The following is a 23,975-nucleotide window of genomic DNA, read 5'->3' as shown; positions in this document are numbered from 1 at the left end:
TAAAAAAATGACTTTGTGTATTAATGTCTATGTTATTTGTAATTCTACACACTAAATGTAATACATGTAACTCAAATGTAACAATAAGAGGATCAACACTACTCGGACAGAGTTAATATGCACTAATCTGAAACTTCACAGATAAAGAGAGACTGCCAAAATAAACAAGCCAAAAGTGAGAAAGGACATTCAAAGTACATTATTGTGTTACTGGAACATCTGGTACTAACACTGTCAAGTTTCCATATGTTCTCAAATACTTATTTATGTAACAATCAAATGCTAAGCATTCCAGCTGCACTTGTAAACTTTTTACGAACTTAAGTCATATGCACAAGCTCAGCTAAATATACTTGACAGAGGGAGGAGAGTGAGGAAACTATTAACTCTCAGAACTGAAGTCTAATTGCTGTACAACCTTCTGGCAGTGTTATGGATCAGTATGTGGTGTGAGAGCTGAGCCACTGGCTCATGTGAAATTCGTTTCATTCTCGTAAGTAGAATCAGAAATATCTAATCAAACATCATGATTTAGCAGGTACCTTTTTTTGGACATAATTTAGTCAGGAAAGAAAATTATAAACAGATTAAAAAAGTAGAGCAAAGGACATTAAGAGAAAAGTATTTGATACTAAAGTGAAAAAAATTATTTTCCTCAACATATCCTAGACTAGTACAGGTAATCTGACTGCTTGTGGCAATGCATGAACTAGAAAATACAGCATGAAAAGAGGAGGCACTTTTGTAGGATCATCATCTGATATTGCTCCTAATGTAAATTAATTGCATGAGACTTAGTTCCTTAGCGACAGGATAAACAGTAACTATCTTGAATCCATTTGAAAGAACATAAAGGCAAGAACAGAGGGAAACAAATATTTCTATACTGTTTTTCTCTTCTACTAACAAAAGGAAATGGGTATATACTATTTTCCCAAAGTTTACCCAATCATTGCTTTGATCCAGTTTCTAGAGTATGCAATACTACAGAAAGGAACTAACTCACAAAGTTCTTTAGTTTATGAAGAGAAGATCTTAAAGTGATTTCTTCCAGGTTGAGGTTAAAAGAACATATTTTTGGGGGGGAAAAATAAGTTATCTCCTCCACCAGCAAGTCAATCTGACCAGCAAGATTCTGAAACTTTCCTTTAGAATTAAGGAATGCTTCATAGTGAGTCATTGATCTTAAGGTGGGACAATCTGTGATCTTCCTGTATGCACTTTACTTCTGCACTTGGAATTACAAATCTTGGGCCTAGGGAAAAAAAAAATATTTTTTTCCCTATGTAGTTTTAGATTAGTGGTTCTTGACCTTAGATGTATATAAAAAAATCTCAAACCCAAGTCCACACCAGACCAATTAATTCAGAGCAAAACACAGGAACCAGTCCCATGTGATGATGCAGCCAAGACTTAGAACCCTGCTTAGAATGAGGATGGCATTCTTTAGGGATTATGGGATTACTTTTGCAAAAATAGAATTTTTCCAAAATAATTTGGAAGTACTAATTGTTCCTCCTGTTCCAGACTTCTAATTGCGTCTGGAAGTTCGGGATTATAAACACAACTTTGTATTCTTTTTTTTTTTTTTTTTTTTTTTGTCATTTTAGGGCCACACCTGCAGCATATGGAGGTTCACAGGCTAGGGGTCAAATCGGAGCTGTAGCCACCAGCCTAGGCCAGAGGCACAGCAACACTGGATTCAAGCCACGTCTGTGAACTACACCACAGGTCACAGCAATGCCTGATCCTTAACCCACCGAGCAAGGCCTGGGATCTGACCCACAACCTCATAGTTCCTAGTTGGATTCATTTCAGCTGTGCTGCCAACACAACAACTTTGATTCTTCAGACTCTACCTCTTCTCTCATCTTGAGACTATCTTAAGGGCTGATAAGTTTCTGTCCGAGGATGGGTAGACAGGTGGACAGGTGGATAGACTTCTAAGCTCTACTCTTTCCTCCATTTTAGCTGAAGGACAGAGGAACAAGAACAATTCTTTTTTCATTTTTGACAAATAATGAAAAAAGTAGTAAATTCTACATAGAAAAATTAAATTACATCATGAATGTGATGGAGAGGGTGGGGTTTAGGCGGCACTTAAGTCATAAGGAGGTCAGGACATAATACAGTTTTAAAAATGCCTTTTGGAGCTTTATGAAACAGTGTGGCATATATGTGCAGATTTTTGGGCAAAGTGTCAGCCAATGGAATAATCGGAATTCAACTTTAAGAAGAGTGACTTTAAGTTCGGCTCTCCCTGGAGAGTTCCAGGTTACCACGTATTGTCTCAGAGTAATTACCTTCTTTGTCTCTCAAAATATTCTGTTTGGATCATAAATTACATTGCAAGGGATTAGAGAGTTCTTACTGAGCAGAGAACTCAGTCTAAAAGTAGAGACAAGATCATCTACAGCCATACAACACTGAACATGCCCAATCTTGTCTAAAAGTAGAGACGAGACACATGAAGGACATAGTAAATACTCAACAATTATTAGCTACTATAAGATTATTGTCATTATTATTAATTCACAAGCAATAGGTTTTTTTTTTTTTGTCTTTTGTCTTTGTTGTTGTTGTTGTTGTTGTTGTTGTTGCTATTTCTTGGGCTGCTCCCGCGGCATATGGAGGTTCCCAGGCTAGGGGTTGAATCGGAGCTGTAGCCACCGGCCTACGCCAGAGCCACAGCAACGCGGGATCCGAGCAGCGTCTGCAACCTACACCACAGCTCACGGCAATGCCAGATCATTAACCCACTGAGCAAGGGCAGGGACTGAACCCACAACCTTATGGTTCCCAGTCGGATTCGTTAACCACTGCGTCACGACGGGAACTCCCACAAGCAATAGGTTTTAAGGATAGTTTACATATGGAAAGGAAACAAAAATGTATTCCCTCAGATTTCAATCACATCTCTACAATTGAATATTGGTTTTCTCTATATTCTCACATAAGGTCATGTAGTGTCATCTTTGAAAATAAATGGCAGTCTTCTTACTCTTTTTTGTATGTAAAAATGTAGTTCAAGATAATTACAAGAGGATTTTTGTCTTCAAAAATGTCAGGACTTATATAATGAAAAGATAGCTTTTAAATTATTACCAAACAGATAGCATTCCTTATGATTATTACCCAAGTTTAGCAAATTATGTTCAATGTTTTGGGAAAAGAAAGTAAAAATAAAATAAAATAAAAAAGATAAGAATGGCACTTAGATCTGCTTTAAATATAGCTATCTGAAATGTTCTCTTGTTTTGACTTATTCCAGAAGGGAAACTTAAAACAATGAGTAAATGAGTATAAGTTATGAAGAGGCATATTTAAATTCAACATAAGGATTTTTAAAATAGAGTTGTCCAACAGAATGGTTTGTTTCAGGAAATGATGAGCTCCTTTGCTGAAGATATCCAAATTGAGACCGGATAAGCATATGCCAAGGATGCTGCAGGAAACATTTCTGCACTGTGTGGGAGATTAGCCAACAGAAAATGATGTCTTACGTTCTTTCCAATGCTAAATTTTGTAATCTTATGACTGTTCCAAACAAGAATAACTACTTTAATGATATAAGTTCTGGGGGCCTGGTTAAGAAAATGAAAGTGAAGTAAAACAAATAAACTTAACTTAGGTTCCAGGGAAAGCAGATTATATTAAGAAGCCTTTTTTTTTTTTTTTTTTTTTTAAAGCTAAGATAAGACAAGTTAGTATATTCTAAAAGTACATGCTTTATGATGCATGCAATTATTTTATAAGATTTAGTACAACAATAAAGTGTGCATTTCACCAAAAGATAAATGAACTAAAGAATAAGAAATCATTTGCTGAATTATGAAATTATGCAAAACAGGAGAAAAAGAGGCTAGGAAAGAAAGCCAATGAAGATCTGGCCGAGTAAGATTTTCTATAGTGTCACAGTTCAAAGGGTACAAAAACTATAGCATTGTCCTAGCATTGTCCAAGAAGTTTTAAATATATAAAATATTCAGACACTTCCAAGGGGGAGAAATCCTGATTGAAACCCCCAGGATCTCAATTAGAAACCCCGGTATCCACATACTAGAAAAGCAGAGCTAACCAAAAGGTAGATTGAGCATCACCAAATATGAAATTGAGTACAAGAATTAGAATAAGGTAATCTACCAACATTTTATTGGTCAAACAGATCCATTGAGAACATAGCATTATCCAGAGTTACTACAGTTTAGCATTAATAAAAAACAAGAAAACAGATATGGCACAAAATAGGACAGGAGAAAAAACCCAGATCAATAGATGATCCATTTATCAGGTTGGATAAAAAGAGCTATGATTAATAGCTTCAAAAAATAAATAGCATGAACTTACAGATTCTAAAAAAAAAAATCAAATAGAAATTCAAAGACTGAAAATGTAGTAACAAGTTAAAAACTCAATAGGTAGGTTAAATAGAATATTGGAAGCTGAGAAGAGGATAAGGTATCCAGAAGAAATATCATAAAGTATTTGGGCTAAAATTTGGTGAATAAAAATTACACCTACTTGGCATCTTGGAGAAAAAACAGTACAGGAAAAAACTGAAGAAATAAAGGCAAAGAATTTCCAAATTAAAAGGATTAAGTCAAAGAAAACTGCACATCATAGTAAAACTGCTGAAAACTACAGACAAAGGGGGAAAAAAGCCTTGAAAATAGCGAAAGGGAAAACTGTATTTTACCTTCAAAATACAGAAATAAGAATGATAGTTGACTTTTCAACGATAATAATTAAAGACAGATAATGGAATGATATTTTAAGCTGCTGAAAGGAAACTGTCATCCTAAGATTTTATACCCACTAAAAATACCCTCCCAAAGTGAAAGTAAAATAAAGACATTAGCAAACAAAGAAGAAGTAAGTGAAACTGTTGCCAGCATATGGTCATTAAGATAAATACAAAATGAGTTCTGGAAAAAGAAAAATGATTCCAAGGAAACAGTAATTCAAGAGGAACAGTAAAATGTGGGTAAATATAAATGAATACTGATAAAATAGTACTTATGATGTGTTCTGAGGAATAAGAGATAAACAGGACTAAAATGAATGACAACAATAACATAAAAAACAGTGATGTATGGACTTAAAGTATTCTAAAGTCCTAGCATTGTCCAGGAAGTTTTAAATATATGAAATTACCTTAGGTTGCAATAAGTACAAGCTGAATGGTGTGTTCTTTGGGATTTGTAATAAAACATATAAAAGAATGAATAAAATGAACAAAATATGATCAAGCTTAAATAATGTAAAGAAGGAGAAAAATGAATCCAGTGAGAAAATGAGAAAATAGATGATAAGTATAAACACAAATGCATGACTGATTACATTAAAAGTAATTGCTCCGATTATGGCAAATAGTTTCAAACTGCATTAAAAATACAGCTAGATGATGCTTACAGTTGATATTCTTTAATTATAAGAAGAGACAAAATTTGGAAGTGAAAGAATGAAAAAATGCATACCAATGGAAACACTAACCAAAAATTTGGTTCAGTGTAGTTAGTTATTCTACATTGAAAGTGGATGCATGATAAAGGGATATCCATCAGAAAGATAAAACACTTCTAAACTTGATCTCATTTACCTTCAATTATCTGGAGCGAAAATTGATAAAACTTAAAGGAGAAGACAACTCCATTAAACTACCTCTCTCAATTACTGGTAAAGAAAAGAAAGAAAAAAATAATCAAAGCTATGGAAGATCTAAAGAATACTTTAAAAAATTAAAGTATAGTTGATTTACAATACTGTGTTATTTTCAGGTATACAGCACAGTGATTAGTGGTTTTTTTTTTGCAGATTGTATTTCATTTAGGTTATTATAAGATATAGTATATAATTCCCTGTGTTATACAGTAAATCCTTGTTGTTTATCCATTATATGTACTGTAGTTTGTACATGTTAATCCCATATTCTTTATTTGTCCCTCCTCCCTCTCCCTTTTGGTAACCATAAGTTTGTTTTCTATGTCTGCAAGTCTGTTTCTGTTTTGTATATGGATTCATTTACATTATTTTTTAGCTTCCACATACAAGTGGTATCATATGTTATTTATCTTTCTCTGACTTATTTCACTTAGCATAATATTCTCTACGTCCATCTGTGTTGCTGCAAATGGCAAGATTTCATTCTTCTTTGTGGCTGAGTAATATTCCATTGTGTGCATATGTGTGTGTATATGTATATGTACATACATGTGTAAATATATATACTACATCTTCTTAAACCAATCATCCATTGATGGGCTCCTGTATTGTTTCCATATCCAGCTACTGTAAGTAGTGCTGCTGTGAACACTGGGATGCATGTATTAAAGAATACTTTTAATAAACCTATCGTAATTAGCATATATACAATATGCATATATTAATTCATAAAATAATAAAATAATATATATGCATATGAGTCATTTACCAAAAGTGATCATGTCCTGGGCCATGAAGCCAGCCTCAACAAATTGCAAAAGACCAAAAATCATCTAGAGCACATTCTCTGACCACCATTTAATTAAGCTAGAAAACAATAGCCAAAAAAATAAAAAAATCTTTGTTTCATGTTCAAAACTAAGACTGTGACATAGGAATATGCTTATATTTATTTTCAGTTAATTACCAAAAAATCTAAATAGTGTTTTAACATTTCATAGATGAAATAATAAATAGGCTTGCTTTTCTTAATTATGTATCCCTCTAAAACTTTCCCTTTTTAAAGATGTCACTATACATACCTGGGATCACTAATATGATAAAGACTATAGTTGAATTGAAAACCTTGTTATTAAAAAAGAACAAACCTGTCAACTTCCTTCGCATATTTAGTTAATTGCCACAAAGAGAAGAAAATCTTAAGCATGTCTACTAACCTGATAGACTGATGGTCCAATGCTAGCAGGTGTCCAATGAGAAATACTCTGAACATGCAGAACCTCTTTAGGATGAGAGAGCCCATAACCAATCTTCCTATCACTCTGATGGACAAGGCAGTCTACTGAGAAAAGTACTTCTTCTGGCAACATAGTTTCTACACATATTCTGAAAAATAAACCAAATTCAAAGATACAAGGTAAAACAAAAATCAAAACCAAAATCCAGAAAATCAATGTGTAAAGGATCTTCCTTAATTACTGTAGTTCAAAGTAACTGATAGAATCTAAATTTTTATTTCTTATCCCTTTCCATATTCTACTGAAGTGGCTGTAGAAATATAAATCTAAAAATATATTTGTAGCAATGCTGCAAAGTTAAAAGAGTGCTACTACCATACAAGAACAGGAACGAATTTATGGAAGGTATAAAATAAAATTGGGAAAGGAAAATTAAAAAAGACTTGCAATAAAGTTGAGAATTTGCAAATCCAAAAAGGAAACAGGAAGGATATTACGTGCAATAAATTCCTATACTTCTCACCTCTTTGACATTTTACGTGAGGTTATGTGAGAATTAGTCCATTCAACCTTCCAACAGTTCGCTAAGCTGATCTTTGGCTGCTAACCTGTGTGATTTTTAAAGATCACTAATGATTTCATTTTCACAGCAATTTTTTTTAAAAAAGCCATTATCCACCTGAAAGTCACTAAAGATAGTAAATAAAATAATTCCAAAAGTTTTTTTTTATAATTTCCCAAATCAAATTCCTCAAAGTTTGTATTGTTTTGCTGTTGACTTTGATGCCTCTTTGGGCTTGGATTACTTTTGAATGTTTGGTCTTGGTTACCTATTCATATTTATAAGCAAGGATTATTGACCATTGTTACATAGAGTGTATTTAATGTGACAGCATTTCCCTGAGTCTGAAAGCAATGGATGTTGATGACTACATGGTGTTGGCCACACTGTCAGGGCGGCTTGTGTAACACTGCATGTCTTTTGGTGGGGTGCACTACCTTGACTTTTGGGGTTCAGCAATCAGGACAGATCCTATCCCATTAAAATCTCCTTTGGGATTCTAATAGATCATATTTGGATTTCCAGATTTGTGGCTTCATCCTGTACGAAGAATCAGCTACACTGACAGCAGGACACTGGTGCTGTTCTACCATCCTGCCAACCAAAAATAACCATTCTCAGTTCCCTGCACCCTTTAATCTTGGGTTTATTAATAGGTTTCTTTTCTTTGGGAGGATATTTTCTATCTCTGTGGCGCTGCAGCCTCCCCTTGGTTGAGATATGCCATCAATTTATCCAATTTGTTTTATATCTTCCAGAAATTTGCACGTCTAATAGCACTCTTCCCTGCTTTCTGAAGCTGCTATAGATTTATTATTGTTTTTCATTTCATGTGTCATTTCAATGAAATTTTGGTAGGATGGAAAAATATAAGCTGTTAAAATGTGCATTGAATGAATATATAAATTTCTATGGTAATTCACTTGAATTATCTGAGCAATTAAACAAATGTAATCTTTTTTTAATTACTCAGTGAATTTATTACATTTATAGTTGTACAATGATCATCACAACCCAATTTTATAGGATTTCCATCCCACAACCCCAGCACATCTCTCCACCCCCCAAACTGTCTCCTTTGGAAACCATAAGTTTTTCAAGTCTGTGAGTCAGTATCTGTTCTGCGAAGAAGTTCATCGTGTCCTTTTTTCAGATTCCACATGTCAGTGATAGCTTTTGGTTTTGGTATCTCATTGCCTGACTGACTTCACTTAGCATGATAATTTCTGGGTCCATCCATGTTGCTAAAAATGCCGTTATTTCCTTCCCTTTAATGTCTGAGTAATACTCCATTGTGTATATGTACCACATCTTCTGGATCCACTCCTCTGTCAATGGACATTTAGCTTGTTTTCATGTCTTGGCTATTGAAAATAGTGCTGCAATGAACACTGGTGTACATGTGTCTTTGTGAGTCATGGTTTTCTCTGGATAGATGCCCAGGAGTGGGATTGCTGGGTCAAATGGTAGCTCTGTTTTTAGTTTTCTGAGGAATCTCCATACTGCTTTCCATGGTGGTTGCACCAATTTACAATCCCACCAACAGTGTAATAGGGTTCCTTTTTCTCTGCACCCTCTCCAGCACTTATTGTTTGTAGACTTTTTGATGGTGGTCATTCTGGCTGGGGTAAGGTGGTGCCTCATCGTGGTTTTGTTTTGCATTTCTCTAATGATGAGTGATGTTGAACATCTTTTCGTGAGTTTTTTGGCCATCTGTATGTCTTCTTTGGAGAACTGTCAAGATAGATCTTCTGCCCATTTTTTGATGAGGTTGTTTGTTTTTTTGGTATTGAGCTGCAGAAGGTGTTTATAAATTTTGGAGATTAATCCCTTGTCAGTTGCTTCATTTGCAAAGATTTTCTCCCATTCTGTGGGTTGTCTTTTCATTCTGTCTAGGGTTTTCTTTGCTGTGCAGAAACTTTAATTAAGTCCCATTTGTTTATTTTGTTTTTGCTGTCATTACTCTAAGAGGTGGATCTGAGAAGATGTTGCTGTCATTTAAGTCGGAGAGTGACTGGCCTATGTTTTCCTCTGAGAGTTTTATAGTATCTGGTCTTATATCTAGGTATTTAATCCATTTGGAGTTTATTTTTGTGTATGGTGTTAGGGAGTGTTCCAATTTCATTTTTACATGTGCCTGTCCAGTTTTCCCAGCACCACTTATTGAACTGGCTGTCTTTTCTCCATTGTATGTTCTTGCATCCTTTGTCATAGATTAGATGACTGTAGGTGTGTGGGTTTAATTCTGGGCTTTCTATTCTGTTCCACTGATATATATTTCTATATTTATACCAGTACCATACAGTTTTGATGACTGTTGCTTTGTAGTATAATCTGAAGTCTGAGAGCCTGATTCCTCCAGCTCCGTTTTTCTTTTTCAGGGTGTCTTTGGATATTCTGGGTCTTTTGTGCTTCCAAACAAACTCTGAAATATTTTGTTCGAGTTCTGTGAAAAATGTCCTTGGTAATTTGATAGGGATTGCATTAAATCTGTAGATTGCCTTGGGTAGGATAGTCATTTTGATAATATTGACTCTTCCAATCCAAGAACATGGTATGTCTTTCCACCTATTTGTGTCATCTTTGATTTCTTTCATCAGTGTCTTATAGTTTTCAGAGTATAGTTCTTTTGTCTCTTTAGGTAGGTTTACTCCTAGGTATTTTATTCTTTTGGATGCAATAGTAAATGGGATTGCTTCCCTAATTTCTCTTTCTGACCTTTCATTGTTAGTGTATAGAAATGCCATCGATTTCTGTGTATTAATTTTGTATCCTGCAACTTTGCCAAATTCATGGATGAGCTCTAACAGTTTTCTGGTAGAGTCTTTAGGATTCTCTAGGTATAGTATCATGTCATCTGCAAATAGTGATAGTTTTACTTCTTCCTTTCCAATTTGGATTCCTTTTATTTCTTTTTCTTCTCTGATTGCTGTGGGTAGGACTTCCAAAACTATGTTGAAGAGTAGTGGCAAGAGTGGACATCCTTGTCTTGTTCCTGATCTCAGCGGGAATTCTTTCAGGTTTTCACCATTGAGAATGATGTTCACTGTGGGATTGTCATATATAGCCTTTATTATGTTGAGGTAGGTTCCCTCTATGCCCACTTTCTGAAGGATTTTTATCAGAAATGGGTGTTGGATATTGTCAAAGGCTTTTTCTGTATCTATTGAGAGGATCATATGGTTTTTATTTTTTAGTTTGCTAATGCAGTGTATCAAACTGATTGATTTCTGGATATTGAAGACTCCTTGCATCACTGGGATAAATCCCACTTGATCACAATGTGCAATCCTTTTAATGTTATTGTTGGATTTGGTTTGCTAGTATTTTTTGAGGATTTTTGCACGTATGTTCACCAGTGAAATTGGCCTGTCATTTTCTTTTTCTGTGGTGTCTTTGTCTGGTTTTGGTATCAGGGTGATGGTGGCCTCACAGAATGAGTTTTGGAGTTTCCCTTCCTCTGTGATTTTTTGGAAAAGTTTCATAAAATAGGTGTTAGCTTTTCTTTAAATGTTTGACAGAATTTGCCTGTGAAGCCATCTGGTCCTGGACGTTTGTTTGTTGGAAGTTTTTTAATAGTTTCAATTTCAGTACTTGTGATTGGTCCATTCATCTTTTCTATTGTATCTTGGTTTACTCTTGGAAGATTGTACTTTTCTAAGAATTTGTCCATTTCTTCTAGGTTTTCCATTTTATTGGCGTATAGTTGCATATAGTAGTCTCTTATGATCCTTTGTACTTCTGTGATGTCCGTTGTTACTTCTCCTTTTTCATTACTAATATTATTGATTTTAGTTCTCTGTCTTTTTTTCATTATAAGTGTGGCTAAGGGTTTATTGATTTTGTTGATCTTTTCAGAGAACCAGCTTTTCGTTTCATTGATCTTTTCTATGGTTTTCTTCATTTCTATTTCATTGATTTCTTCTCTGATCTTTATGATTTCTGTCTTTCTGCTAACTTTGGGTCTTGTCTGTTCTACCTCTAGCTGCTTTAGATGTAAAGTTAGTTTGTTTATTTGAGCTTTTTCTTGTTTCCTGAGGTGGGCTTGTATTGCTATAAACTTTCCTCTCAGAACAGCTTTTTATGCATCCCATAGGTTTTGGAGTGTTGTATCTTTGTTGTCATTTGCTTTTAGGTATTTTTTTAATTTCCTCTTTGATTTCTTCAGGGATCCATTGGTTGTTTAGTAGCATGTATTTTAGTCTCCATATGTTTGTGTTTTTTGCAGTTTGTTTCTCATTGTTAATTTCCATTCCTATAGGGTTGTGGTCAGAAAAGATGCTTGATATGATTTCAATTTTCTTGTTACCAAGCTTTGATTGAGGTTGGATTTGTAGCCCAGGATGTGATAAATCTTAGAGAGTGTTCCATGTGCACTTGAGAAGAATGTGTATTCTGTTGCTTTTGGATGGAATGTCTTATAAATATCTGTTAAGCCCATCTAGTCTAATGCTTCATTCAGGGCCTGTGTTTCCTTACTGATTTTCTGTCTGGATGATATGTCCATTGCTGTAAGTGGGGTGTTAAAGTCCCCCACTATTATTGTGTTATTGTCGATTCCTCCTTTTAAGGTTATTAGCAGTTGCCTTATATATTGTGGTGAACCTAGGCTGGGTGTGTAAATATTTAAAATTGTTATATCTTCTTCTTGGATTGATCCTTTGATTATTAGGTAGTGTCCTTCTTTGTCCCTTAAAATATTCTTCACTTTAAAGTCTATTTTGTCTGATATAACTATTGCTACTCCAGCTTTCTTTTGATACCCATTTGCATGGAATATTTTAGTCCATCCTCCCACTTTCAATTTGTATGTGTCCCTAGAAGAGAAGTGGGTCTCTTGAAGGCAGCATATATATGGGTCTTGTTTTTGTGTCCATACAGCCAATCTATGTCTTTGTGTTGGGTGTTTAGTCCATTAACATTTAAGATAGTTATTGATATGAATGTTCTTATTGCCATTTTGTTAATTGCTTTGGATTTGTTTCTGTTGCTGTTTTTTCTTCCCTTCTTTTCTCCTCTTGTGGTTTGATGACTATCTTTAGTGTTGTATCTGAGTTGATTTTTCTTATTTGTTTGTATATCAATTGTAGATTTTTGGTTTGCAGTTATTCTGAAGTTTTGATATACGAATCTATATATATATGAGATTTTATATGTTGTTGGTCTCTAATTGCAAGTGCATCTCCAGTGTCCTGCATTTTTACCCTCCTCTTATGATTTCTGATTTTGTTGGCATAATTTCGTATCTTTACTGTATATATATCTTTACTGGTGAGCCTTGTCATTTGTGGTATTTTTGTTTCTGGTTGTGGCCTTTTCTTTTCTACCTAGAGAAGTTCCTTTAGTACTTGTTGTAAAGCTGGTTTAGTGTTGCTGAATTCTCTTAGCTTTTGCTTATCTGTGAAGCTTTTTATTTCTCCTTCAAATCTGAATGAGAGCCTTGCTGGGCAGAGTAATCTTGGTTGGAGGTTTTTTCCTTTCATCACATTAAATATATCATCCCACTCCCTTCTGGCCTGCAGAGTTTCTGCTGAAAAATCTGCCGATAACCTTATTGGGGGTCCCTTGTATGTTATTTGTTTCTTTTCCCTAGCTACCTTCAATATTTTCTCTTTGTCTTTAATTTTGGTCAGTTTGATTTATATGCATCTTGGGGTATTCCTCCTTGGGTTTATTTTATATGGTATTCATTGCACATTCTGCATTTGAGTGAGTGGTTCCTTTCCCATGTTTAGGAAGTTTTGGGCTATTACCTCTTCGAATATTTTTTCTGTCCCCTTCTCTGGTCTCTTCTTCTGGTACCCCTATAATAGGGATGTTGGTGCATTTAACAATTGTCCCAGATTTCTCTGAGACTCTCTTCATTTGTTTTCAATCTTCTTTCTCTTTTCTGTTCTGCATACATAATTTCTACTAATCTGTCCTCCACCTCACTTATTCATTCTGCCTCCTGTATTCTGCTCTTAGCTGCTTCCAGTGATTTTTTAAATTTCACTTATTATATTTTGCATCTCTTCTTGTTTAAGTGTTATATAAGTTTTATATCTTGTACCTCTTTGCTCAGTGTTTCCTCGAAGTTATCCATATTTGCCTCCAGTTTATTTCCAATGTCTTGCATCATCTTCAGCATCAGCAGTCTAAAGTCTTTTTCCTTGAGGCTGAGAATCTCATCACTTAGCTGATTTTCTGGGGTTTTTCCTTTCTCCCTCATCTGAGTTATAGTTCTCTGTCTTTTCATTTTTATAGGTTTTTGGTGTGGTGATCTTTTAACAGATAATAGAGTGTAGCCTCTCTTACTTCTGGTATCTTCCCCCCTTGAGACTGAAGTTGGAACTGGGGCTTGTTCTAGGCTTTCTGATGGGAGGGACTGATGCCTGCCCACTGGTAGGTGGAGCTGATACCTATCCCTCTGGTGGATGGGGCTTTGTCTCTGGGTGAGATTAGCTGGTTGTGTGCCTAGGGGGTCTTTAGGCAGCCTGTTTACTGATGGGTGGAGCTGTGATCCCACCTGGATTGCTGTTTGGCCTGGGACTTCTGAGTGCTGATAGGTGGGGCCATATTTTCCCAAAATGGCCACCTCCAGAGAATGGCACACAGATGGATATTCCCAAAAGCTTTGCCTCCAATGTTCTTCCCCCACAACAAGCCACATTCACCCCTATTTTCCTAGGATGTCCTCCAAAAACTGCAGTCAGGTTTGACTCAGATTCCTATGGAAACTTTGCTTTGCCCTGGGACCCAGTCCACGTGAAAGTCTGTGTGAGCCTTTTAAGAATGGGTCTCTGTTTCCCCCAGTCTTATGGAGCTCCTGTGCACAAGCCCCACTGGCCTTAAATGCCAGAGGCTCCAGGGGCTCTTTCTCCCAGTGCCAGATCCCCACACGTGGGAGTTTGATGTGGGGCTCAGAACTCTCACTCCTGTAGGTGAGTCTCTGTGAACCAGTTACTTTCCAGTCTGTAGGGCTTCCCACCTGTAAGGTATAGGGTTGCTTATATCAGGTAATCACCCCTCCTACCTCTTGATGTGGCCTCCTATTTTTCTTCTGGAGTAGGATATCTTTTTGAAAGTTTCTGGTCCATTTGGTTGAAGATTTCTCAGTATTTGGTTGTAAATTTTGTTGTTTTTAGGAGAGAAGTTGAGCTCCAGTCCTTCTATTCCACCATCTCAATCACATCTCTCTAAACAAATGTTCTGATAGAAGTTTCTAGTTTACTGGAATGGTAGCCATTCATCTTAATTCCAACTCTCCACTAATGTTTTAGTAAATTCATCTGGACTCTGCTTTCCCAATTTTGCTTCAGCATAAGAAGCATATCCATTCCCTTCCCCACTCCTTCCTTTTGTATCTTCAATCTTTCACCTGTGGGCTCTTCTCTTCTCTTAAAATGGATGAAAAAATCTTCCCAATCCTAAAAATATCTCTTCTATTTCACCTCCCTATCCTTCACAGCACTCTCCCTAACTTTTAAGCCCAAACAGCAATAAACACTGCCAAACACTCACTCTATGGAAGCCTTCCTTGGAGTTCCACGATCCTACAATATGGTGGTCCTTGTTCTTCCTCTATAATAACTCTAGTCTGAAGGTGGTGATATAGTGGATATTCCATCAATGTTGTGTGAAAAGGGTACTAATGGTGAAGATAGAGAAGGATCATGGAAATTTATCAGCAATAGGAAAAAAAGGATAAAAAAAACCACTGAGGCCTGCATAAGACAAACATATTCTCTTCTTAGCCTTCATCTGTTGAGTAGTAATGACTACTACTCAACACTTGACTACCTTTGAAGGTATCTTCTCTAGGATTCCATGATCCTACTTGAATTTGGTTTTCTTCCTATCACCTGGATAATTCCTTCTTAGTTTGAAGGGAGTCATATAGTGGGGGAGGCTTCTAAAATTAGGAGTATCAAAGATTTTTTAATTTCTTGAAATTAATCAAAGATTTGAAGGAATCATTGGAAAACAGGATAAGGCCTGAGAAAACAGTGTTGGAAGCAATATGAACTCAAAGGTGGATCTAATCCATTCATTAGGAAACAAAGCAGAAATAACTAGGTTTCAGAGCCAATGAAGTCTGTGTAATCTTAGGGTTCCCTACATATTAAATGGCTGGTAGATGTCAGGCACTTAAGCCCTTAGGTGCAGAGCATCAAATGAGCATTTCTAATTTTATCTGCCAGATGGGAAAAGAGCTTCTCAAATCTTGAGTCACTGTCCTCCACTGCTTCTGGGGGCAGATGGGGTAGCCTGCTCATGGCTGGATACTGCTTACTGTGCTACCCAGAATGGGCCTAGAGCAAGGCAGATATCCTGGAGAAAGTACAAGTTTCCCTGGTTAATGCCACAATACTCTATTCCTGTATCCCATGTCTACTAAGTATTAGAGCATTCTCTCGCCAAAAATTCTTTTCTGCTTATTTACTTCTGATGGGACTTAGGTTGTTTTATAGAAAGATTATTTTTATAATTTTCCCTAAGTTTGTCATAGAAAAATCCTTTTTTACTCTTTTTTCAAAATGTATGTCCCTAGCATAGTGTCCTGTACCAAAATTAAATGAAGATTTATTTCTAGAAAACTTCCTATAAAAACTGACTTCTCTGTCAAGCTACTGGAATTTTCTTTAAGCATTTTATATTGTACAATCAAAATCTTTTTATTTTTTCTTTCACGTTTTAATTTGGAGGTTATATATTTCAAAATACTTGGAAAAGATAATCAAATATTAGTAAATTTTCCTGGTTAGTCTTGTATAGTCAAAACAACAACAAAACATCTGATGTTCTGCTGTTTAAGATTATGCCTGAAATAATTTATTTTAAGGATAAAGGAAACAAGGCCAAATTAGACCAGATGAAAATGACCATAGACCGGAGATGTGGAGATAAACTAAAAGGGAGTAAAAGGAAAAGTGAACTAGTTCCATGAGGTTTCACTCATTACCTCATGGCCAATGCCACTTTCCAATATTAATTTTTCTTGCCTTATATTTCAGAATCCTTTTATTTATCTAGCTTTACCATGAATGTGTATCTTCATTTTTAAATTACTGACAATTGTTAAGAAATGGTGAGAAAAGGTAAGAAAGGGAATTAAAAGAAACCTGTGATAATAATCCATGCTAGAAAGCACAAAAGCCACATCAGTAGGAAAAGCAACATAATCACCATACCAATAGGAAAGAGCATGATAAAGAACAGTATTCAGAGTCAGGGATATCAGAGCATGAACTCTGAATGAGGATTAAAGGAGATAACCAGAGAAGTGACTGGTGTCAGGCATTCATGCCGCCTTCACTCCACATAACAGTAATAGTTATATACCCTGAAGGAAGCAGTGCTTAAATGTGGTCACATGTGCTGAAGTAATAACTGAGAAATCTTTCACAATTTTCAGATGGAGATGGACCAGAATAATACCTTTCAATTCTAATCTCTTAGATTTAATAGTAGCTGCAGAAGAAAAGATATATCTATCAGTTTGGGAAAATTATAACTTTGCTAAGAAAATTATGCAAAATATATTCCATTTATAATGTTTATGGTCTTGATCATGGATTAATGTGATTCAGTATTTAGAGGTGGCATAATGCAGAGGTTAGCAAACTTTTCTGTAAAGGACCAGATAGTAAATATTTTAAGCTTTGAAAGCAAGAGGCAAAATTGAGTATATCACATGGAACTTAGCAAATTATAGAAAATCTAAAAAATTTAGAAAACACATTGCTTAATTAACAAAATTCAGAATATAATGATAATAACCTAGAACATTATAAATCTACACGTTTACTAATGAGAAAAATGAAGTTCTTTTTTTCTTTTGGATAACAATTCATTTAATAAGTATTAAAAGTTAGTATTCCCTGGCATTAATACATTGCAAATATTCATTTGTAAAAGCCTTCTTAGCTTGTAGGTGGTATCAAAATGTTAGCAAGCTGTCTTTGGTCTGTGGGTCTTAGTTTACTCATTTCTACAGTAATGAGTTTAAAGCTATCACAATTTGGCCATTTATAAAAGTCACACTTTTATGAAGTGTGACTTAAATAAACTTTAGATTTTTATGAAAAAAGCTACAGCAACTCGTCAAGGTTTTTTCTATATAAATGCCTGTATACATTTTTCTGTATGATTATGATAAGATAAAATCAATGCATACACTTTAAAAAGCTAACTTTATGCAAAAAACAATCCATTGTTTTGTATTTCAGAATTAATAATTTCAGTGAATAATCTCAATGGTTTTAATAGCTTATTTCTCAGCAAACAATAGTCAGAGTAAGGAAATAAATCATTACCCAAATTTCATTTAAAACAAATTTGATCTAATTTCTGACCTCTGAAATTGCTTATAGTGTCCTGTACAATAGATCTGAGATTTGGAACTTCTCAGATCCACTGTCAATGAAAGATTGTAAACAGTGAAATGTTAACACCATTTTCTTAAAGGTTGTTGATTGTTTCCACATACTGCTGTCCCTTACTTTCTCCACAGAACTAGAAATGAGATAAATCTTCATCAAACAAAAAAACAAAGAGGATTTAACATGGAAAAGAAGAAGCCAGAATCACATCTTATGAGACTGAATATTATGAATAAAACAGAAAAATAGCAGTAAAATTCTTGGGATGAAATGAACCTGGAGATGATCAGTGACTTTATGGGACTTAATTATTAAGGAACGTGAGGGAAAGTACTCTCTTGAAGGATATTCCAGTTAGAACTGAGAATTTCAGGCAAAGAATGCTTGGAAGATAGCTGAGGAGCTAATCATCAATAAAGCAGGTAAAAGAAGCAGGTTTTAACATATATATTATATATTTTGAATAGAAGAAAATAGAAAACAAAATAACCTTCAAAGAATTCTGTATGAAGTGCTGAAGCTGCTTGCAAAATTAACATTATTTTATTTTATTTTTTTAGGGCTACACCTGTGACATATGGAAGTTCCCAGGCTGGGGGTTGAATCAGAGCTGCTATGGCCTATGCCATAGCAATTACAATGCCAGATCTGAGCCAGCTCTGCGAACTACACCACAGCTTGTGGGAATGGTGGATCCTTAGACCACTGAGCAAGGCCAGGGATCAAACCCAAATCCTCATGGATACTAGTAGAATTCTTCATCCTAAAATGAACATTATTTTATCTGCAATTAAGTGTGATATACCACACCAACGAACTGAAAAATAAATGATCATCTTGATAGATGCAAAAAAGCTTTTGAAAAAATTCAACACCCATTTCTGACAAAAACTTTCCAGAAAGTGGGCACTGAGGGTATCCACCTCAACATAATAAGAGCTACATATTATAAACCCACAGCTTACATCATTCCCAATGGTAAAAAACTGAAAGCATTTCTGCTAAGATCAGGAACAAGACAAGGATGTCCACTTTCACCACTGTTATTCAAGAGTTTTGGAAGTCCTATCTACGGCAATCAGAGAAGAAAAAGAAATAAAAGGAATCCAAATTGGAAAAGAGGTAAAACCATCACTGTTCACAGATGACATGGTACTGAACATAGAAAATCCTAAAGATTCCACCAAAAAACTATTAGAGCTCATCAGAGAATTTGGTAAAGTTGCAGAATATAAAATTTAATACACAGAAATAGATTGCATTTCCATATACTAACAATGAAAGATCAGAAAGAGAAATCAGAGAAACCATCCCATTTACCATTGCATCAAAAAGCATAAAATACCTAGGGATAAACCTACCTAAAAAGGCAAAGACCTGAAAACTATAAGACACTGATGAAAGAAATCAACGACAACATGAACAGAAGGAAAGATATACTATGCTCTTGGATTGGAAGAATCAATATTGTCAAAATGACTATACTGCCCAAGGCAATCTACAGATTCAATGCAATTTCTATCATACCAAGGGCTTTCTTCACAGAACTAGAACAAAATATTTTAAAATTTGTATGAAAATACAAAAGATGCTGAATAGCCAAAGAAATATTGAAAAAGGAAAACAGAATTGAAGGAATCAGACTCCCTGGATTCAGACTATACTACAAAACTCCAATCATCAAAAGAGTATGGTACTGGCACAAAAACAGAAATACAAATTAATGAAACGGGATAGAAATCCCAGAAATAAACCCAAGCACATATGGTCAACTAATCTATGACAAAGGAGGCAAGAACACACAGTGGAGGAAAGACAGTCTCTTCAATAAGAGGTGCTTTAAAAACTGGACAGCTACATGTAAAAGAATGAAATTAGAATATTCTCTAACACCATACACAAATATAAACTCAAAATGAATTGAAGACCTAAATGTAAGGCCATATACTATAAAAGTCCTAGAATGATCTTTGACAAAAATAACAGCAACATCTTCTTTCATCCACCTCCTAGAATAATGACAATTAAAAACTAAAATAAACCTTGCAGCCTAATTAAACTTAAAGCTTTTGCACAGAAAAAGAAACACATAAAAAAACCCCAAAAAGACAACTTACAGAATGGAAGAAAGTAGTTGTAAATAAAGCAAGAGACAAAGGCCTAATCTCCAAAACATACAAACAACTCATACAACTCAACAGCAAAAAAGACAAACAACCCAATTGAAAAATGGGCAGAGGACCTAAATAGACATTCCTCCAAAGACACAGAGACACATGGATGACCAGTAGGCACATGAAAACATGCTCAACATCACTAATTATTAGAGAATTCAAATCAAAACTACAATAAGGTACCACCTCAAACTTGTCAGAATGTCCACCATTAAAAATTCACACATAACAAAGGCTGGAGAAGATGTGGAGAAAAGGGAATCCCCCTTCACTGTTAGTGGGAATGTAAATTGATACAACTGCTATAGAAAACAGTATGGAGGTACCTCAGAAAACTAAATATAGAAGTATCATATGATCCAGCAATCCCACTCCTGGGCATATATCTGGACAAAACTTTCACTCAAAAAGATACATGAACCCCTATAGTCATTGCAGAATTATTCACAATAGCCAGGGCATGGAAGCAAACTAAATGTCCATCAACAGATGAACAGATTAAGAAGATGTGGTACATATATTCAATGGAATACTACTCAGTCATAAAAAAGAAAATAATGACATTTGTGGCAACACGGATGCAACCAGAGATTCTCATAATAACAAACAAGTCAGAAAAAGAAAGACAAATACCACATATCACTTATATGTGGAATCTAAAATATGGCACAAATGAACCTATCTACAAAATGGAAAAAGACTCAAGGACCTAGAGAACAGTCTTGTCATTGCCAAGAGGGAGGGGGGAAGAAGTGGGAAGGACAGGGAGTTTGGGATTGGTAGATGCAAACTATTACATTTAGAAAGGATAAGCAATGAGGTCCTACTGTAAAGCACAGGGAACTATATCCAATCTCTTGAGACTGAACATTATGGAAGATAGTATGAAAAAAATAATGTGTATACATACATACATATACACGATGCTGTATAGCAGAAATAGACAAAACACTGTAAATCAACTACTCTAATAAAAATAAAATTACCATTATTTTATTTTTTTACACTGAAAAATTGAGTCAAATATATTAACCAGTTTGTTTCATGCACCAGCAAAGAGCCATTCTTGGGATGCTGCATCCATTTCTTTTGTGGGCCACTAAATTTACTTATTCAACATACATTGACTACATTCTTTCTTGAAGTACTAAGAAAATGAATTTCAATTATTCTGAAATGTTATAGCCTGACATGCAAGTTAATACTTAAAAGTGAACCAAAGATAAAAAAAAAAAAAAAAAGGTAAAGGAAAATCCCTAAGGAAGTATTAAAGATTTAGTGTTAAAATCTGAAAAAAAATCCCATTCATAAGGAACTTCTTGCTTTAAGAATTATGAAACATTTGACTATCAGAAAGATTTTTGAGTCTCATTTTTTTGTACATTTCAAAGAAAAACAGACTGCTATTTTTCAGAGTTCAAGTAAAGTTTTGCCAAAGAGTAAAGATTTGGCCCAGATGAGCTTTTACTATTCCTGTCTGTTTTGAAAGTCTTTGATAAATACGACACTCAACATAATTTATACCCAGGAAACAGAGGATACCACTAATAGTCAAAGGATTTTAAGAATTCTTCTACAACTTCTCTTGTATAGAAGTAGTAAGGAGAATTAGAAACTTTCCACTCTCACATCTGTGGTTTAAAAAGTGTCTAATAGCTGAAGAGAGATTTTGAATTGAAATCATGTTACACAGAATGTGTCTACATTTGCGACTTGGGGCTCCCAACCCAGAGCTATTCCTTGAGGAAGATGTTCAGGTTTTAAGGGTTTCCTGACCCATTTTCTGGCAACACCTGGCTGGTTTGCTTGCTTTTAATACCCTTAGAATGGAGCTGCTTCTACTCATGTTGACTGGGAGACACAGATGTCTTTGTATTATCATTCTGGTAAAATGAGGTGTTCTGGTTACCAACAGCTACTCCCAAACAGCAGTAGACAAGATATGGGCCAAAGGTTCACAAGTTGAACGTCATCTATTACTATGGCCAATCTCTTTTTTTCTGAGCAAGTCTATATCGAGTAAGTGTGCTAGGCAATGCTATTTTGGGACCATTAAGACACTCTATTGCTTTTTAATCCTTTGGAGATGATCCTTCCCATGATTCCATCGCACTATTTAGGTTCATGACATTTTAATGCCAAGAGTTTTAAACTGAGTGATTTTCACATAGAAACATAATTTTCATACCAGGTATCAATTCATAAGTGAAAATTTCGTTTATTTATACAGATGTAAACCTCTCACCCCCAGAATGATTTGAGACAGACATTTGTGAAAATTTACTTTGCCAGTAATTTTGTTAGAAACTGTTATCACACTAACGTTATAAATAAGAGATGGTTGACCAAGACTCTGAAAGTGCTTCATCTCTTGCATTTAGAAAACTATTTCAACTAGTCTATATATAACAAAAAAAAATTTCTGGACTATGGATACATGAATGTGTTTTTTACATAATATTTTTTAACATTTTTGTATGTCTTGAATATCTCATATTTCAATAACAATAAAAAGCTACATCATAATTGCCATATTGATAGAAATAAAAGATATTAATTATAGGAAGTTTGGGCCAGATTTGGCAAGTCTGAGTAAATTGGAACTCTTACACACATTTTAGTAGGCATATAAATTGGTTCAAACTTTTTGAATAGTAATTTTGAAGAGTAATTTAACAAAGTGTTCATAGTCCATATTTGTAATGTGAAAGACAAAATACAGCTTTTGGAAGACCATATGGTCTTCATAACATTGAAACAGAGAAAGATTTTTCTTAAATGAGACACTGAATGCATTAACCTTAAAAGACAAGAAAAGGAATGAATTGTTCATCAAAAGACATCATTAAGAGATTAAAATGGGAAGCCAGAGTATAGAAGATGATTTTGCAACACCCATATCTGACAACTCACATCTAAAACAGAAAAAGAATTCTTACCAATTAATTAAAAATTATGACAGATAATCCTGTAGGAGAATGTACAAGAAACTTAAACAGGTACTTTTCAGAAGAAGACCTCCGAGTGGCCAGAAAATATGATCAGAGAACTACAGATTAGAAATACAATGAGATATCACTATGTACTCACTAGGATATTAAATACTAAAAAGACTGATAAGACAAAGTGTTGGTGAGGCTATGTGATAAATGGAACTCTAATACACTGCTGGTGGGGTGTAAATTGTTTTAACTACTTTAGAAAACCCAGGAATTCTACTCAATAAAAATGCATACATATATGAACCAAAGATCTGTACTAGAATATTCACAGAAATATTATTTGTAAACCTATAAAATACCTAAATGTCCATCATAGAACGGATAAATTATAGTACATTCATACAATGGAATACTTCTCAGAAAAAAAGACAATTCTGAACAGACATATATCTTCCTGCTTCTCAATCTTCATTGATGTCATCTTCTAGTAAGTTTTGGTTGTATTATACCTGTATTATTTAATATTTTCTCTCACTGCCCTTTCTGTATTACTTCATTTCTCTTTTGCCCTAGAGTGGTGGAATGTAACTTGATACCATCCAATAGCTTTGGGTGGGATTTTTTTTCTGAATAATTTTGTCCTTAATAACTAAAAACAATTGTCTTCTATTTTTCAAAAATGACCTCTGCTCTACCATCTATTTCTGTTCTATTTATTTAAAGGGGGGCCTCCCAGATTTTCCTTCCATATCTCTCAATTTTTCTTCCATATTTTCCAAAATATTTGTTATATATTCTGGGACGTATCCTTGACTAGTAAAAATTATCAGATTATTAATTTGTACTTGTGCTTTGAACCATATTATATGCCTACAGACAACATGTTAATCTCAGGTTAAATATATTTGCTTGTAGGAATCCAAATTTTTTTTTTTTTTTTTTTTTTGCCATTTCTTGGGCCGCTCCTTCGGCATATGGAGGTTCCCAGGCTAGGGGGTGAATTAGAGTTGTAGACACCGGCCTATGCCAGAGCC

At 34.8% G+C, this 23,975-nt stretch overlaps 1 protein-coding gene across 9 annotated transcripts in view; it reads right to left on the bottom strand.

Annotated features, from left to right (window-relative positions):
* DPH6 (diphthamine biosynthesis 6) overlaps positions 1–23,975 on the bottom strand; it is a 445,353-nt gene that overhangs the window by 204,025 nt on the left and 217,353 nt on the right. For all 9 annotated transcript variants that reach the window (XM_021098165.1, XM_021098179.1, XM_021098184.1 and 6 more), the window contains exon 10: positions 6,879–7,047. In XM_021098165.1, coding sequence (XP_020953824.1) covers positions 7,037–7,047 — 11 coding nt within the window. In that variant the 3' untranslated portion in view covers positions 6,879–7,036. The remainder of the gene's footprint in view (positions 1–6,878; positions 7,048–23,975) is intronic.

This window comes from Sus scrofa, chromosome 1 (genome assembly GCF_000003025.6).
Source record: "Sus scrofa isolate TJ Tabasco breed Duroc chromosome 1, Sscrofa11.1, whole genome shotgun sequence".
NCBI lineage: Eukaryota > Metazoa > Chordata > Mammalia > Artiodactyla > Suidae > Sus > Sus scrofa.
The sequence above is the reverse complement of the archived record's forward strand: the minus strand, read 5'-3'. Positions and strand labels throughout refer to the sequence as shown.